The 18587-nt window shown below is 38.5% G+C and overlaps 1 protein-coding gene and 1 pseudogene across 1 annotated transcript in view; one reads left to right on the top strand and one right to left on the bottom strand.

Moving 5' to 3' along the window:
• The window catches only part of PPEF1 (protein phosphatase with EF-hand domain 1), a 114214-nt gene that overhangs the window by 12546 nt on the left and 83081 nt on the right, over nt 1-18587 (bottom strand). The window contains exons 14-15 of the mRNA XM_078063946.1: nt 10959-11144; nt 9409-9551 (exon numbers count right to left, since the gene is read on the bottom strand). Coding sequence (XP_077920072.1) covers nt 9409-9551; nt 10959-11144 — 329 coding nt within the window. The remainder of the gene's footprint in view (nt 1-9408; nt 9552-10958; nt 11145-18587) is intronic.
• On the top strand, nt 1148-1646 carry LOC118519553 (large ribosomal subunit protein uL15 pseudogene; annotated as a pseudogene).

The following is an 18587-nucleotide window of genomic DNA, read 5'->3' on the forward strand; positions in this document are numbered from 1 at the left end:
GATGAAAGGTGTGAAACTAGCAAAGGTCAGTTCATGAGGTTTAAGGAAAGAAGCCATCTCCATAATATTAAAGTTGAAGGTGAAGCAGCAAGTGCTGATGTAGAAGCTGCAGCAAGTGATTCAGAAAATCTGGCTACAATAATTAATGAAGGGGGCTCCACTAAACAACAGATTTTCTTTTTTTTTTTTTTTTTTTTTTTTTTTTTAAAGATTTTTTTTTTATTTATTTATTTGAGAGAGAGAGAATGAGAGACAGAGAGCATGAGAGGGAGGAGGGTCAGAGGGAGAAGCAGACTCCCTGCCGAGCAGGGAGCCCGATGCGGGACTCGATCCTGGGACTCCAGGATCATGACCTGAGCCGAAGGCAGTCGCTTAACCAACTGAGCCACCCAGGCGCCCTAAACAACAGATTTTCAATGCAGATGAAACAGCCTTCTATTGGAAGAAGATGCCATCTAGGACTTCCATAGCTAGAGAGGAGAAATCAATGCCTGGCTTCAAAGCTTCCAAGGACAGGCTGACTCTCTTGTTAGGGGCTAATGCAGCTGGTGACTTTAAGTTGAAGGCAATGTTTTGTGGGGTTTTTTTAAGATTTTATTTATTTATTTATTTGAGAGAGAGAGAGAGCGAGAGCATGAGCAGGGGCAGAGGCAGAGGGAAAGGGAGAAGCAGACTCCCCACTGAGCAGGGAGCCTGACATGGAGCTCGACCCCAGAACCCCGGGATCATGACCTGAGCCAAAGGCAGACACTGAACTGACTGAGCCACCCAGGCGCCCTGAAGGCAATGTTTATTTACCATTCTGAAAATCTTAGGGCCTTTAAGAATTATGCTAAATCTGCTCTGCCTGTGCTCTATAAATGGAACAACAAAGCCTAAATGACAGCACACTTGTTTTACAACATGGTTTAGTGAATATTTTAAGCCCGTTGTTGAGGCCTACTGCTCAGAAAGAAAGATTCCTTTTCAAACATGACTGCTCACTGACAATGCACCTGGTCACCTGAGAGCTCTGATGAGATGGACAGTGAGATTCATGGTTTGTGACTGCTAACACAATATTCATTCTGCAGCCCATGGACCAAGGAGGAATTTAGACTTTCAAATCTTATTATTTAAGAAATACATTTTATGCTTTTCTGTCTGGGCTGCCGACATGCCATCCAGACTGAGGAAGACCCGGAAACTTCGGGGCCACATAAGCCACGGCCACGGCCGCATCGGCAAGCACCAGAAGCACCCAGGAGGCCGGGGTAATGCTGGTGGCATGCATCACCACAGGATCAACTTCGACAAATATCACCCAGGTTACTTTGAAAAAGTTGGTATGAGACATTACCACTTAAAGAAGAACCAGAGCTTCTGCCCAACTGTCAACCTTGATAAACTGTGGACCTTAGTCGGTGAGCAGACATGGGTAAATGCCGCCAAAAACAAGACTGGGGCTGCTCCTATCATTGATGTGGTGTGATCGGGCTACTACAAAGTGTTGGGAAAGGGAAAACTCCCAAAACAGCCTGTCATCATGAAGGCCAAATTCTTCAGTAGAAGAGCAGAGGAGAAGACTAAGGGTGTTGGGGACGCCTGCGTTCTAGTAGCTTGAAGCCACGTTGGTGGGGGGAGGTTCATTAAATGCTAACAAGAGCTTTTCTCTTCTGGAAAAAAAAAAAGAAATACATTTTATAAGGCTATAGCTGCCATAGATAGTGATTCCTCTGATTGATCTGGGCAAAGTAATTTGAAAACCTTCTGAAAAGGATTCACCATTCTAGATGCCATTAAGAACATTCATGATTCATTGGAAGAGGTCAAATATCAACATTAACAGGAGTTTGGAAGAAGTTGATTCCAAACCTCATGGATGACTTTGAGGGGTTCAAGACTTCAGGCAGTCACTGCAGATGTGGTGGAAACAACAAGAGAACTAGAATTAGAAGTGGAGTCTGAAGATGTGACTGAATTGCTATCATCTCAGGATAAAATTTTAATGGACGACGAGTTGCTTCTTATGGATTAGCAAAGAAAGTGGTTTTTTGAGATGAATCTACTCCTGGTGAAGATGCTGTGAAGATTATTGAAATGACAACAAAGGATCTAAAATAGTATATACATTTAGCTGATAAAGCAGCAGCAGAGTTTTGAGAGGACTGACTCCAACTCTGAAAGAAGTTACTGTGGGCAAAATGCTGTCAAACAGCATCGCATGCTACAGAGAAATTGTTCATGAAAGGAACAGCCAATCAATTTAGCAAATTTCATTGTTGTCTTATTTTAAGGAATTGCCACACCTGCCCCAATGTTCACCAACCATCACCCTGATCAGTCATAGCCATCAAGATTGAGGCAAGACCCTCCACCAGCAAGATTATGACTGGCCGAAAGTTCAGATGATGACTACTATTTTTTTTAACAATAGAGTATTTTAAAATTAAAGTATATACATTGTTTTTTAGAAATGCTATTGCACACTTAATAGACTACAGTATAATGTAAACATAACTTTTATATGCACTAGGAAACTGAAAAATTCTCCTGACTTGCTTTATTGTAAGATTTGCTTTATTATGGTGGTCTGAAACTGAACCTGCAATATCTCTGAGGTGTGCCTGTAAATGAAATAAAAAACAGAAAAACAATAGAGAAAATCAACAAAGCAAAAAATTGCTTCTTTGAAAAGATCAATAAAATTGACAAAATTTTAGCTAGACTGGCCAAGAAAAAAAGAAAAAAGTACTCAAATTTCTAAAATCAAGAATTAAAGAGGGGTCATCACAACTGACCTCACAGAAATAAAAGATTATAAGGGAATACTGTAAGCAATTGTACACCAACAAATTAGATAATCCAGATGAAATGGACCAATTCCTATAAAGATACAAGCTACCAAAATTGACTAAGAATAGAAAACCTGAACATACTTAGAACAGATAAAAAGATTGAATAGGTAATCAAACAACTTCTCATGAAGAAAAGCGCAGGATGAGATGGCTTCCCTGGTGAAGTCTACCAAACATTTAAAGAAGAATTAATACCAATCATTCACAAACTCTTCCAAAAAATAGAAGAGGTGGGCATACTACCCATCTTATTATATGAAGCCAGTATTTTATCCTCAAACCAAAACCAAAGATCACAAGAAAACTACACATCACTACAATATCTCTTATAAATATAGATGGAGGGGCATCTGGCTGGCTCAGTCAGTACAGCATACGACTCTTGATTTCAGGGTTGTGAGTTCAAGTCCCATGTTGAGCATCAAGATTACTTGAAAAAACTTTTTTTTTAATTTGAAAAAAAATGAATATAGGTGGAAAATCCTCAACAAAATACTAGCAAACTGCATCCAGCAATATATAAAAGGGATTATATACCATGAACAAGTGGAATTTATCCCAGGAATGCAAGGTTTGTTTAATATCTGAAATAAACAAATGTAACACACCATATTAACAAAAAGAAAAGAACAAAAACCACATGATCTTCTCAGTAGATACAGAAAAAGCATTTGACAAACTCTAACACTCTTTCATGATAAAAACACTCAACAAATTCAGCATAGAAGGGAACTTCCTCACTCTGATGAGAGGCATCTACATAAAACACATGGCTGATATACTTAATGGTGAAAGACTGAATGTGTCCCCCTCAAGAACGGGAACAAAACAAGGATATCTGCTCTCACCACTTCTAGTCAACATTAGTCTAGAGGGTCTAGCCAGGACAATTAAACAAGAAAAAGAAGTAAAAGGCATCCAGATTGGAAAAGAAGTAAAACTATTTTCACTCAGAAATAATATGATCTTGTATATAAATAATCCCAAGGAACCTACTAAAAACTATTAGAATAAACAAGTTAATCAAGATTGCACAATATACAAAAATCAATTGTATTTTTATACACTTGAAATGAACAATCCAAAAATGTAAATTAAGAAAGCAATTCTACTTACTATAACACCAAAAAGAATAAAATACTCAGAAATGAATTTAACAAAATAAATTCAAGATTTTTACACTGAGAAACCAAAACTCTGTTCAAGGAAATTAAAGATCTAAATAAATAGAACAATATTCCATGTTCATGGACTCGAAGACCTAATATTGTTAAAATGGCAATAAACAGGGGCACCTGGGTGGCTCAGTCGGTTAAGCGTCTGACTCTTGGTTTCAGCTCAGGTCTTGATCTCAGGGTCATGATCTAAGGGTTGAGAGACTGAGCCCCATATTGGGCTCTGTGCTCAGTGGGGAGTCTTTTTAAGATTCTCTCTCTCCCTCTCCCCCTCCTCCAAATAAATAAATAAATAAAGTCTTTTAAAAGTAAAAATAAAATGGCAATGACCACCAAATATATCTATAGATTCAAAATAATCCCTATCAAAATCCCAGTTGGCATTTTTGTAGAAGTTGACAAGCTGATTCTAAAATTCATATGGAAATGCCAGGATGCCAGAATAACTGAAACAATCTTAAAAAACAAGAACAAAGTTCAACTCACATTTCCCAGTTTCAAAACTTACTACAAAGCTGTAGTAATCAGGACAGTGTGTTACTTGCATTAGGATAGACATACAAATCAATGGAATACAATTTAAAGTCCAGAAATAAACCCATACCTTTATGGTCAATTGACTTTTGACAAATGTGCCAAGACAATTAATTAAATGGGAGAAGAATAATCTTTCCAACTGATGGCACTGGACAACTGGATAGCCACATGTAAAAGAATAAAGTTAGAGCCCTACCTCATACCATACACAAAGATTAACTCAAAATGGATCAGATACCCAAATGTAAGAGCTTAATCTATAAAATTCTTAGAAGACAATATAGGAATAAATCCTCATACCTTTGGGTTAGGCGATGGCTTCTTACATACAACACCAAAAGCACAAGCCAAAGAGAGAGAGAGAGAGAGATTGGATTTCATCAAAATTAAAAATTTTTGTGCTACAAATAATACCATCAAGAAAGGGAAAAGATATCCCACAGAATGAGAGAGACTATCTGCAAATCATTTATCTAATAAGTGATGTGTATATAGGATAGATAAAAAATTCTTACAACACCCTAATAAAAAGAGTAAGAACTCAATTAAAAATTGAAAAAGGAGGGGCAACTCGGTGGCTCAGTTGGTTGAGTGTCTGCCTACGGCTTGGGTCATCATCCCAGGGTCCTGGGATCGAGCCCCACATCAGGTTCCCTGCTGGGGGGGGGGGTGTGTGTCTACTTCTCCCTCTCCTTCTGCCCCTCCCCCTGCTTGTTCTCTTTCTCAAATAAACGAATAAAATCTTTTTTAAAAAATTGAAAAATGATCTGATATAGACATTTCTCCAAAGAAGATAAGCAAATGTTCAATAAACACATACAAAGGTCCTCAATATCACTGGTCATTAGAAAAATGCAAATCAAAACCACAATGAGATTCTATTTCACATTCACTAAGGTGGCTACAATAAAAAAGATCATAATAAGGGTTGGCAAGGATGTGGGAAAACTGGAATCCTCATACACTGCTGGTGGGAATGTAAAATCATGCAGACCCTTGGGAAAAAAAGCTAACAAGTTATTCAAAATGTTAAAAACAGAGTTACCATATAATCCAACAATTCCACTTTCAGGTATATACCCAAGAGAAATGAAAACATATGTATGCAGAAAATCTGTCCACTGATGTTCAAAACATTATCATTCATAATAGCCAAAAAGTGGAAAAAACCCAAATTTCCATCGATGGTCTGATGAATGGTCAAAGAAAATGTGAACTATTCAAGCCAAAGCAATCTTGAAAAATAAAAATAAAACTGGAGTTATCACAATTCCAGACTTGTTATTTTACAAAGCTGTAGTAATCAAAACAATATGTTACTGGCACAAAAATAGACACATAGATCAATAGAACGGAACAGAAAACCCAGAAATAAACTCACAATTATATGGTCACTTAATCTTCGACAAAGCAGGAAAGTATATGCAATGAGGAAAAGACAGTCTCTTCAACAAATGTTGTTGGGAAAACTGGACAGCTACATGCAAGGAATGAAACCACTTTCTTACACCATACACAAAAATAAACTCAAAATGGAATAAAGACCTAAATGTGAGACTTGAAACCATAAACATCCTAGAAGAGAGCACAGGCAGGAACCTCTCTGGCACTGGCCATAGCAACTTTTTCTAGATAGGTCCTCTGAGGCAAGGGGCACAAAAGCAAAAATAAACAATTGGGACTACATCAAAATAAAAAGCTTCTGCACAGCAAAGGGAACAGTCAACAAAACTAAAAGGCAACCTGCGGAATGGGAGAAGATATTTGCAAATGACATATCCGACAATGGGTTAGTATCCAAAACATATAAAGAATGTATCAAACTCAACATCCAAAAAACAAATAATCCAATTTAAAAATGGGCAGAAGACAAGAACAGACATTTCTCCAAAGAAGACATACAGATGGCCAACAGATACATGAAAGGATGCTCATCATCACTTACCATCAGGGAAATGCAAATCAAAACCACAATGAGATATCACCTCACACTTGTCAGAAATGGCTAAAATCAACAACACAGGAAGCAACAGGTGTTGGCGAGGATGTGGAGAAACGGGAACCCTCTTGCACTGTTGGTGGGAAGGCAAATTGGTGCAGCCACTGTGGAAAACAGTATGGAGGGTCCTCAAAAAGTTAAAAATAGAAATACCTTTAATCCAGCAATCACACTTACCAGGTATTTACCCAAAGAATACAAGAATCCTAATTCAAAGGGATACATGCACCCCTACGTTTATAGCAGCATTATTTACAATAGCCAAGATAATGGAAGCAACACAAGTGTCCATCAAATGATGAATAGATAAAGAATAGTGGCATATATACAATGGAATATTGCTCAGCCATCAAAAAGAATGAAATCTTGCCATTTGCAATGACATGGATGGAGCTAGAGAGTACTATGCTAAGTGAAGTAAGTCAGTCAGAGAAAGACAAATACCGTATGATTTCACTCATATGTGAAATTTAAGGAACAAAACAAATGAGCAAAAGGAGAGAGAGAGAGAGGCAAACCAAGAAAGAGACCCTTAACTATAGAGAACAAAGTGATGGTTACCAGAGGGAAGGTAGGTGGGGGGATGGATGAAAGAGGTGATGGGGAGTAAGGTGTGCACTTGTGATGAGCACAGGATGATGTATGGAATTGTTAAATCACTATATTGTACACCTGAAGCTAATGTAATACTATGTGTTCACTGTACTGGAATTAAAAACTTAAAAAAATTTTTTAATTAAAAAAAAAGGAAAATGTGGTCTATTCATATAATGGAATATTATTCAGCCATAAAAAGGAATGACACATTCATACATGTTACAACGTGAATGAACCTCAAAAACACTGTCCTAAGTGAAAGAAGCCAGTCACAGAAGACCACATATTGTGTGATCCCATTTACACGAAATGTCCAGAATAGGTAAATTTATAGAAACAGAAAGCAGACTACTGGTTGCCTAGAGTTGTGATAGGGGGAAGTGACTGGTGACTGCTAATGGGTTCAAGTTGTCTTTTTAGGATGGCAAAAATGTTTACAAACTGATTATGGCAATGGTTGCACAACTCTGTAAATATACTATCGGTGAATTGTATATTTTAAATTGGTCACCTTTATGGTATGTGAATTATGTCTCAACAAAGCTGTTAAAATAAATTGAGATTAACTTACTAATATAATAAAATACAATATAATATAAACTTGCTGTGGAGACATTTTTCTAACAAAGATGAAAATCCAAAAGATATAATGAAATTATATATATAAATGTGATTTCATAGAACTAAAGCAAAATGAAGACACCAACATTTTGATTCCAACAAAATATATGCAATGTAACTGTAAAAATCCTCTGTCCCTCATTTGCAAAGAACTCCTAAAGACTGATCAGAAAATGACAAACAACCCAATATAAAATGGGGGAATAATATAAATAGGAAATGCCAAGAAGAAAAAAATGCAGTGTCCAAAAACATAAGATGGGCAAACTCAGCTATCTAAAAAGTGCTAATTAAAACAACGAAATTTACCGTTTTCATCCATCAGCTTGGCAAAAATTAAGAAGTGTGATAATATCTAAGACTAATGAGGATGTGGAAAAATCGGTATGTTGTTTTTCAGATTGTTAATCGTTAAAACTCTTTTGGAGTATCTAGCAAAATTTTAAACCATAAATCCATAAATTCCACATTTTGAAATTTTATGTAAAAAAAAAGCACTAAATCTTAAATACATACACACAGGCTGTGTGTATGCCCGTGTGTATGTACGTATGTGTGTATGCATGCGTGTGTATGTATGTATGTATACACACACACACAGAGAAGTGTTTGTTATATATAGCTTTGCTTTTAAGTGCAAAACCCTGGAACCAATCTGGATGGCCATCAATTGAATAAGATTTAGTCACTCCATAGTTGTTATGGCACATCTACTAGAAAGATTGAGTTAGGTCTATGTGTATTAACTTGGAGTAATGTTCATGATACCATCTTTAGAGAAAAGGTCAGTTGTAGAATAGAGTGTGCTGTGTTATTCTACCTTTGTAAAAAAAAAAAAAAAATGTACGTATGTTGCTGACTGCCTTTCTCCTCCCCCGGGATCTGCATCTGATGAGGGAAAGGACTTTTGTCTGTTTTGTTCATTGCCATATCGCCTGTGCCTAGAACAGTGTGTGATACATAGTAGGTGCTCAAAAAATTTTTAAATTCGATGAATATAATGGATTGTCTATTTTTGTAGGAGCAAGAAGAGGGAAGAAATGTGCACTCTAGGCTATCAATTTCAGTTGCCTCTGGGGAAAAGGATTATTAAGAAGGAGAGGGAGAGAAGATCATTAGCATTTTCTGTATACATCTTTGTTTGGTCTCACTTGTTAACAACAAACATACTCATTTTATAATGAAAACTTCTTTAAAAGATCACGTTGAATGGAGAAAAGGAAGATAAGCTATGGATGCCATCACATGGAGGGACACTCAACTCTTGTCATTATACACTTCTGGGTAGAGAAGAGACCAAGAGGCAAGAGCACACAGGGCTGTTTGGGGGACAGGGAGGGCTGTTGGGTGTGGGACTGGGTGGATGTGGGGACCGTCTTTTCTTTACATTCAATTAGAGGCTGCTCGTGGACACTGATTGCTTTACCCGTTTAAAGAGACATATGAATTGAAAATTGCTCCTCTTGGTTTCAAATATGAATGCATTCACCACTTGGTGTCTGGAACTAATTCTATGGTGTTTATACCAATGAGTAACCAGTAAGTAGTTGTCTTCACTCTCGTGGCCGCTCTTAGTCACTCTGGACTGTTTCTACTTGGTCACCAGTACCAGCGCTCAGAATTCTCCTTAGAGCATACACACCTTTGGTAAAGAGGCCTCGAGCACGTTGTCCTAGTTACTTGGTACTGGAAAAATCGAGGGGTCATATCACAACACAGTTTGATGTAAGCTCCTCGATTGCTGCCTTCTTCATAATAATTAGAAGCAGAAAATACAGTAACAACCTGATTAAAGAAAAAGAGGGCCAGGTTCACATAGAGTTAGTTCTCAAAAGGTCCTTCAATAAAAGCAGAAATAGCTCAATTCCTAAAAAAGCAAAAATCAAACAAAGTTCCAAATCCATCCAAATTATCCAAGTCTGACAGGATTTTCTGTGATTCCACTGGAGAGCAACAAGGCTTTGAAATCAGTGTCCCCGGGAACACTAACTTCCAGCCAGTCATCCCCATAGTGCACAGCCTTGCAATCCTGTGTACAATTTCAGTTCCGTGTCTTAGAATTCTACTTAACGCTTGGTTTTGCAAATTCTAATTTTCCAAGCGGGTAAAGCCTTTGTTTTCTTTCCTTGTGATATTTGAGCGTTCAAAATAAAACTCCTCTACTCTCAGTCTTTTTCTTTTGCTTAAAGCTGCCTGATGTAGAGGGCTTGGGGCCCTCTACAAAACCAGTCCTTTAAGGGCAGAGAAAATAGTGGCCAGAATACAGAGTGGCCAGGACCACTCTGCTGGGAAGGAACCAGCCTTGGGGCCATGGTGGGGGATGGCAGGGTAACCCTTGTCCTTGACAGGCAACCTGGCTCGGGCCCAGTTCTGCCCTCATCAGCCTGCTACTTCAGACAAGCTATTTTCTCTCTGTTTTCTCAGTACAAAGAAACCTTAAATAATCCTTGCCTTCACTATCTCACAACATTAGCAGGAGCCGAAAGTGAACTAATGGAGTTAAGAAAAGCGGAAGTCTTGAAATAGAAACAGATGCCACATGATTTGGTATTGTGTTTTATTTATTGTTATTCTCTGGTAGACAAGGGACATCCCAAGACAGCTTGGAACAAGAAACCAGTTCCTCAGCCCTCTTCCGGCCTTACCAGACACCCGTGAAGGAGCACAACACACTCCATTCCAGCGGCTGCGGCTAAACTGACCACAGCAGGTGGCTCGCTAGAGCTCACCTACTCAGTGAGTAGAAGGGACGTGGCTTCTGCGGCTCTGTTCCGCACAGGGCAAGTACAAAAGGTGAAAGAGAGCGACCTGGATCCGTTGCTGCCTTTGACGTGCTCTGTGAGGGTAAGTACATTCTTAACCGCGCTGGACCGGAGAGTTGCCTTTCGATTAGTAAAGAAGGAAGCCTGTCTGTGGGTGTACTTAGAGCTACACGTCAGAATTTCTATCTCTGGGATTCAGGAAGATCAGGGAAATAAGCCAAATATCTCTTAGGGTGAGGCACAGTGGGGCCCCTTCAAACAACCTGTGTGAACTCTGTAGTCTCCTGTTTCTGTCTACCAAAGCATGGCCTCCTGTTTTGGTCCTGGGGAAGACACCTTCCCATGGGCCTCTAGGTAAGATGCATCCTGTGATGAAAGAGTGTTTGGGGCAAGGATGTGTGTGATGATGTCACCAACAATGTTAGCTTACCTTCCCATCGTGGCAGATTTCATACCCTTCGGGCTTACATTCATGAGACCTAATGAGCATCTTCAACTGGTATTTATTAAGAACCTTGGAGGTAATATCTGGTCCAAAATAGCAGCCCCCTCCTCGACTTGTGTTTGGGTAACAGCCTCTCTTGCCTCTGGGATCACTCCACAGAATATCGATAACCTTTAAACAACAAACCAGATTAGGCCACTAGTTAGTTATAAGCGAGAGTCTATCTTTCTAGATTCCAACTTATTTGCCAGAAATATCAACCCAAGTTATCCCAGAGTCTGTTTCTCATTCCTCCTTCAAACTTGTTTCAGACTCATCTCCTCCATGAATCTTTTCCACACTAATTGTAATGCCCATAGCCACTGTGGTCCCTTTCTGCTCATCCCCAATAACCAGTGCAGCCATACTTCATAATCATGAAGAATCAGCCCTTGCTTTTGTTTGTCTTTAAAAATCTCATCATGATTGTTTCACAATTGCTGAATCTACCAAGGTCTTTTCTCTCTCTCTTTTAAAAAATTGTTATTTATTTATTTGAGAGAGTGAGAGTGAGAGAGCACAAGCACGGGGGGGGGGGGTGTGGGGAGGAAGGCAGCAGCAGAGAGGGAGAAGCAGGCTCCCCGCAGAGCAAGGAGCCCGATGCAGGGCTCGAGCCCAGGACCCTGGGATCATGACCTGAGCCGAAGGCAGACCCTTAACCGACTGAGCCACCCAGGTGCCCCTCAAGGTCTTTTCTCTTAAAAGAACTTCATTGTCATGTTCCAAGAAGAAAGCAGCTCCCCACAATGAACACACATTAGAGGTTCTTAATATGTTCAAAGAGACAAGGTAGGTCTCCCAGCTGTGGCTTCGGCCCTGGTTTTTCTCCCGTAGAGCAGATAGCATGAGGAAGACTTTTTCCCACCACAAATACAGACAAGTGTTCATCCAGGAATACTTCCTAAGTCATCTCCTTCCCTTTCTGTCCCATTGATAAGAACATTCTCAGTTCCAATAACTGGTTCCCACAATGTGTCCTCCTAAATCCACAAGTATTTTATTAGCATAACATTTCCTTTTGGGGCTGAAAGAGGAAAATGCAGCCTCCATGATGTCCAAGACTGAAGATCCAAGTTTCTAAGAATATTTTTCATTGTTCTGATCTACATATAATGTTTCTTTATCTAAACTCCTACAGGAGTTTAAGCAGTAGTGAGAAAAACTAGCTTTGTCACTAAAGCTGTACGGCCTCGAGAAAACTCTCTGGGTCTCTGTTTCCAGATCTTTAAAATCAGGGGTTTGGGCCTGGTTACTTGTAAAGTATCTCAAAGTTCCAAGAGACTATGATTCTAAGAGTCTGTCTTTTCCACGTTTTTGTTCTGCAGGCTTGAAGGAGCACACATTTTAAGTTCTGCAGTTACTCAAGCGAGTCCAAGTCAGGTCTTAACAAGAGAACCAGAAGTGGTTGTCCCAGTAAACTGCACTGTACACCGATTTATAGATTTGGTTTCGAAGGGGAGCTAGAAATAAGTGAGGAAGAAGACAGTGAGGTGAAGAGAAGAAGAGAACTGGTAGGAGAACTCTGGAATGAAAAGCACTTGGTCAGAGCCTATAACAACCCTCCATCAGGCACGAACCAGACACTTAGGGAATTTCTGATGATTGACTGCAGTGAGAGTTAAAACCACCCAAAGTAGATTCAGACCAGGATTCTCCTTTTTCCCCTACCTCACTCCCTCATTGGCACAATCCTACCCTACCAATAAATACAGTGGAGCCCATTTGCCTTGCTGGTGTTTATGATAAAACAAACACTTGCCTTATCATATCTGGCTCTTACACCATGAATTCATGTTTGGGGGTCCTGATTTGACCTTTAGTGTAATGAAGGCAGAAACACAGAACACAAGGAATTGTGTTTTATAAGGAGGGGATTAAGTTTTAAATTCTCACATGAAATGCAAGTCATTTATAGCCAAAATTACCCCCGGAACACCTCTTAAATGACCCTCAATGCACACTATACATGATTTGTATATCCATTCCTATACAATAATACGGGTGTGTGAATATTTTATATATGTGATAATGTATCATGGGATAAATAACCTTCGTGAAAATAAAATTTTACATACTTTTCTCCTTTTTGTCGCATACGTGACGTTGAAATTTACACAAATTCAGTGTATACAGTGGACTCTGTTGAACTAGAAAAAGCACTGACCAAGGAGTTAGTTCCTCAAGCGTCACCTGTGTCACCTTGGGCAAATCATTTAACCTATTTGAGCTTTAGTTGGCTCATCAATGAAATGAGAAAGATAAATCTAACATTCATTTTTCTTTGACTCAAAGTCAAAGGGGGTATGAGTTTTATAGAAATGAATGTCTTCAGAATTATCCATTCCGTAAGTTTGCATTTCTTTTTTCTGTCTAGAACTCATTCACTTGACTCGGTTTACCCAGACTGTGGCTATAATACAGATTTGATCCTGAGGCCCTTTGTTGGTAAAACAAATTCCTCAGCAGAGACAGTCTCTTTCCTTCCAACATCCTCTCCTCTGAAATGCAAGGGCCTTGGGAGTGGTAAGTGCATGAAAGAACAGTTATTTACAACATTCCTTCCTGAAAATTTTCAAACCAAAAATTGGAAAAGTTTTACTGAATGACAGTTTTTATAGGGCCTGGTCAACAAAAATCTATCTGTGTCTCAGCCTTTAAACCTCCTAAATCCAGAATAAATCCAGCAAGAAGTGCCCTGTGCTTGTCTGCAGCTCTAAATAATCCAGTTCCCAAAAGTATGCTTTGGGGGAGAGTTAATAGCTCTGAAAGGTGTACCTAAATGCTTCTCTTCTAAGACACTAATACTATAGATTCGCTATTCTTTTGTATTTTCCCTTGGTGATGTGTCCTCCTTCCAGCTTTTGAACATGTCGTTTTAAAAGCTGTGCTCAACCCAAACCTTCCAGCAATACCTAAACTGCTTCAGATGCCTACTCCTTGTTTACCCATTGTCTCACTGGATGAGGACACACTAGAGCAGTTCATTTCCTTCTTGAGACCTCCTATCACTTTGAAGTCATCTTTCCCTTCGGAAAAGGAGCATGGGCATTAAAGGCAGACCTGGAATCACATCCTGCTCTATCGCGCAGTGACTAGCCAAGTGACTGCGACCAAGCCGTTTCACTCTTGGGAGCCTGCACAATGAGGCCGACTACCCTATTTAAAATTACAACTCTGTCCTCTACCTCCAGTTCTCCTGATACTCCTAATCTTGTTCTAGTTTTAATTTTTTTTCCATAGAACCTCTCACTTAGCATATTATATAATTTACTTGCTTTTTGTGATATTATTATTTAACTCCTCCCCCTAGAATGTAAGCTTCATGAGGTAGTAGATCTTTGGTCACTGACATTCTCAAAAGCCTAGAACAGTGACTGACACATAGCAGGTGTTCAATAAATACTTATTAAATGGACGAATTAAGAGAAGGGAGTCACTCAGGAAATAAATAATAAACCTCTCTGGTCTTCTTGTTGCAAGTCCGTCCTAAAGGAAGGGTATCACGCTTGTCTCTATACAGTGACGTAGCTATGAGTACATATATCCCCCACATCTCTGTGAACATAAGATAAAACTTAAATTATAGCACTCAGCCAAGAATTATGCACTTCTGTGAGTAGGGGACAAATAAAGAGCCTATGACCTTTATTATAACATAGCTCATAGCTATTGAGAAATAAAGTATGAAATCTGTTTTTATCTGGAAATTTCAACTCTAGCTAACTAAAGTATGCATACCCACTTTGTACCAGCAACTGAGAGAAGAAAACTAAGTGTACAACTGAAATTATTAAAATATTGGGAATGAGGGGTGCCTGGGTGGCTCAGTCGTTAAGTGTCTGCCTTCAGCTCAGGTCATAATCCCAGGGTCCTGGGATCGAGCCCTACATTGGGCTCCCTGCTCAGCGGGAAGCCTGCTTCTCCCTCTCCCACTCCTCCTGCTTGTGTTCCTGCTCTCGCTATCTCTCTCTCTCTCTGTCAAATAAATAAATAAATAAATAAATAAAATCTTTAAAAAAAAAATATTGGGAATGAGATTCTGGTCCATTTTACCCTGTCTCAGCTCTAGTTATGTACATGGAGACTGCAAGATGCCTCGTCTATATTGTTGGGGTGGTGGGAAGTTTTATTACAGAATAATGACCCCCAGTCTCCTCCCTCCCACTTCTTAAGGCTCCATCTCTCTAGAATTCTAAACTTATCTAGGCTTCCAGAGGCCAGAATTTTCTTTTTGTGAAACTCCAATCTCTTTGGCATCATCCTTTTTATTCACCATCCTAGAAGTGCTTGTTCTAACCTTTGGTCTTTGGAATTTGGATGTCAGAATTTAAGGAAGCATCCTTTCCAACTTGCTATAAGTTGTCTCTTGTATTTACTTGATTTTTAAATACTTTGGACGCACAAGCCATTGATGAATTCTATTTCTCTCCCACTACCCCTTCTCCCTCCCTCTCTATCCCCTCAGCTCTCTCTTTCTCCTCATTGATTAGAGGATATTTTACAACAGAAATCACATTTTAGTCAACATTTTCAGCAGTCAAGGTATAAGAGTACAGAGTCAAGAAATAGAGCCCTCTTAGAGCTAAGCAATTAGAAGAAGGCTGATGGTTCCACGATACTAGCAGCAAGAGCAGACCAGACAGAAGTTTCACAGACAGAATCAGGGAAAGGGGCAGATGAGAAGAGCCCTCCTAGGGCCAGAATAAGCCTCAAGGATTGTCATACCCTGCCCCTGCAAAGGAGACTGACTTTAATGGGATCAGATTGTGGAGCTATTTGTGAGCCCCAGGGCATTGTTAAGAACAATAGCCCAATCAGCTAGCAATTAGCGAAGGCTAACAGCTGGGTATGAGAGGCAGATGGGCCAAAGCTTAAAGGGGAAGTCAGGGAAAGAGACAAAGAGAGCCTACCTAAAACTACAATGACCCCCAGGAGTCAGGGACGACACACTGAGAGGTCACAGACTTCACTGAACTAGTCAAGCCCTAAACAAATAAATGAGTGAAAACGCAAATAACAACAAGCCCCAGAGGAGCATGGGAGTAACAATCTAGAGTTACTACAATATGTTACTTAAAATGCCCAGTTTTCAACAAAAAAGTTACAAGACATGCAAAGAAAAAAATACACAGGGAAAAACAAGCAGGCAATAGAAATTGCCTTTGAGGGGATTAGATGTTGACTTAGTGGACAAAGATTTCAAAGCAACTATTATAAATATATTCAAAGACAGATAAATACATTCAAAGACAGACAGACATGGATATATATAGATACAGCACTCCACTCAACAGGAATGGAATACATTTTCTTCTCAAGAGCACACGGAGCATTCTCCAAGATAGACCATACACCACCCATAAAAAAAGCCTCACTATGTTTTCAAAGGATTTAAATCATATAAAGTATGTTCTCCAACCAAAACTGAATTCAAGTAGAAAGCAATAAGAGAAAGAAATATGAGAAATTCACAAATATGCAGAAATTAAATAACATGCTGCTAAATAATATATGGGTTAAAGAAGAAATCACAAGGGAAATTAGAAAATACTTTGAGATGAATGAAAATGAAAGCACAACACCACAAAATTTACAGGATGGAGCTAAAGTAGTAGTTACAGGAAAATTTATAGCTTCATTACAAAAGGCAAGAGATCTTGAATCAATGACATTACCTTTCACCTTAGGAAACTAGAAAAAGAAGAGCAAACTAAATCTAAAGCAAGCAGAAAAAGGAAATAATAAAGATGAGAACAGAAATAAATGAAGGAAAGAATAGAAAATAATAAAGGAAGTCAATAAAACCAAAAATTGGTTCTTTGAAAAGATCAATAAAATTAACAAACCTTAGTGAGACTGACCAAGAAAAAAAGAGACTCAACTTACTAAAATTAGGAATGAAAGAGGTGACAGCACTACTGACTTTATATATATATTTAAATATATATATTACAAACAACTTTAGGCCAACAAATTAGATAAATTAGATGAAATGAACAAATTCCAAGGAAGAGAAACTATCAGGACCACCAAGATAAAAACCACTCAAGAAGAAATACAAAATCTGAATAGAACTATAGCAAGAAAAAGATTGAATTAGTAATTTTTAAAATTCCTACAAAGAAAAGCCCAGGCTCAGATCATTTCACTGATGAATTCTACCAAACATATGAAGAAAAATTATTATCAGTCCTTCACAAACACCTCCAAAAACTGGAAGAGGAGCTAATGCTTCCCAACTCATCCTATGAGGCCAGTCTTATGCTAATACCAAAGATATCACAAGAAAAGTACAGAACAATACCCCTTATGAATACAGATGTAAAATCCTTAAAAAAATTAGCAAACTGAAGCCAGCAACATATAAAATGGATTACACACCATGACTAAGTGGGATTTATACCAGGAATGTAAGGTTGGTTTAAATCAATCAATGTAATACACCATATTGATAGAATAAAAGGGAAACCCCACACGATCATCTTAATAGATAAAAAAAAACATTTGACAAAATCCAACACTCTTTCACGATAAAAACATTCAACAAAGTAGGCACGGAAGGGACCCTCCTCATGATGAAGGGCAGCTAATATACAAACAAACAGCTAATACACTTAATGGTGAAAGACTGAATGCTTTCCCCTAATATCAGGAATAAGTCTACTCTCACCACTTCTATTCAACGCTGTACTAGAGGTTCTAGACAGGGTAATTAAGGAAGAAAAAGAAATAAAAGGCAGACAGCTTGGAAAGGAAGAAGCAAAATTATCTTTATTCACAGATAACATGCTCATGTATATAAAAGTCCCAAGGAATCCACTAAAAATCATTAGAATGAATAAACAGGCTTATCAAGGTTCACAACATGAGATCAGTATACATAAGTCAACTATATTTCTAAAGGTAATTTAAAAAACAATTCTATTTTACAATAGCGTTGAAAGTACTTTGGAATATTTATTTTCAACTTGAGCAAAACAAGCGCCTCAGTGTACATTATTACAAAACACTGTTGAAATTAAAGATGTAAATACATGGAAAGACATTCCATGTTCGTGGAATTGGAGATATAATATCGTTAAGATTGCAATAAGAACACAGATTCAAAGCAATCCCAGCTGTTTCTTGGTAGAAATTGACAAGCTGTCCCTAAAATTCATATGGAAATTCAAAGGACCCAGAACAGTCAAAACAATCTTGAAAAAGAACAACAAAACAAAGAACCCACACTTCCCACTTTCAAAACTTTCTACAAAGGTATAGTCATCAAAACTGTGTAGTACTGACGTAAGGATAGACATATAGATCAGGGAGTAGAACTAAGAGTCTAGAAATAAACCTTCATATTTATGGTCAGTTGATTTGATAAAAGCGCCAAGAAAATTCAATGAGAAAAGTCCTTTTAACAAGTGGTATTGGGATCACTGGATATCCACATGTAAAAGATTAAAGCTAGACCTCTACCTCCCACCTTACACAAAAATTAACTCAAAATGGATTACCCAAATGGAAGAGCTTAATCTATAAAATTCTTAGAAGAAACTACAGCAATAAATCCTCATGACTTTGGATCAG

This window comes from Halichoerus grypus, chromosome X, assembly GCF_964656455.1.
Source record: "Halichoerus grypus chromosome X, mHalGry1.hap1.1, whole genome shotgun sequence".
Classification (NCBI taxonomy): domain Eukaryota; kingdom Metazoa; phylum Chordata; class Mammalia; order Carnivora; family Phocidae; genus Halichoerus; species Halichoerus grypus.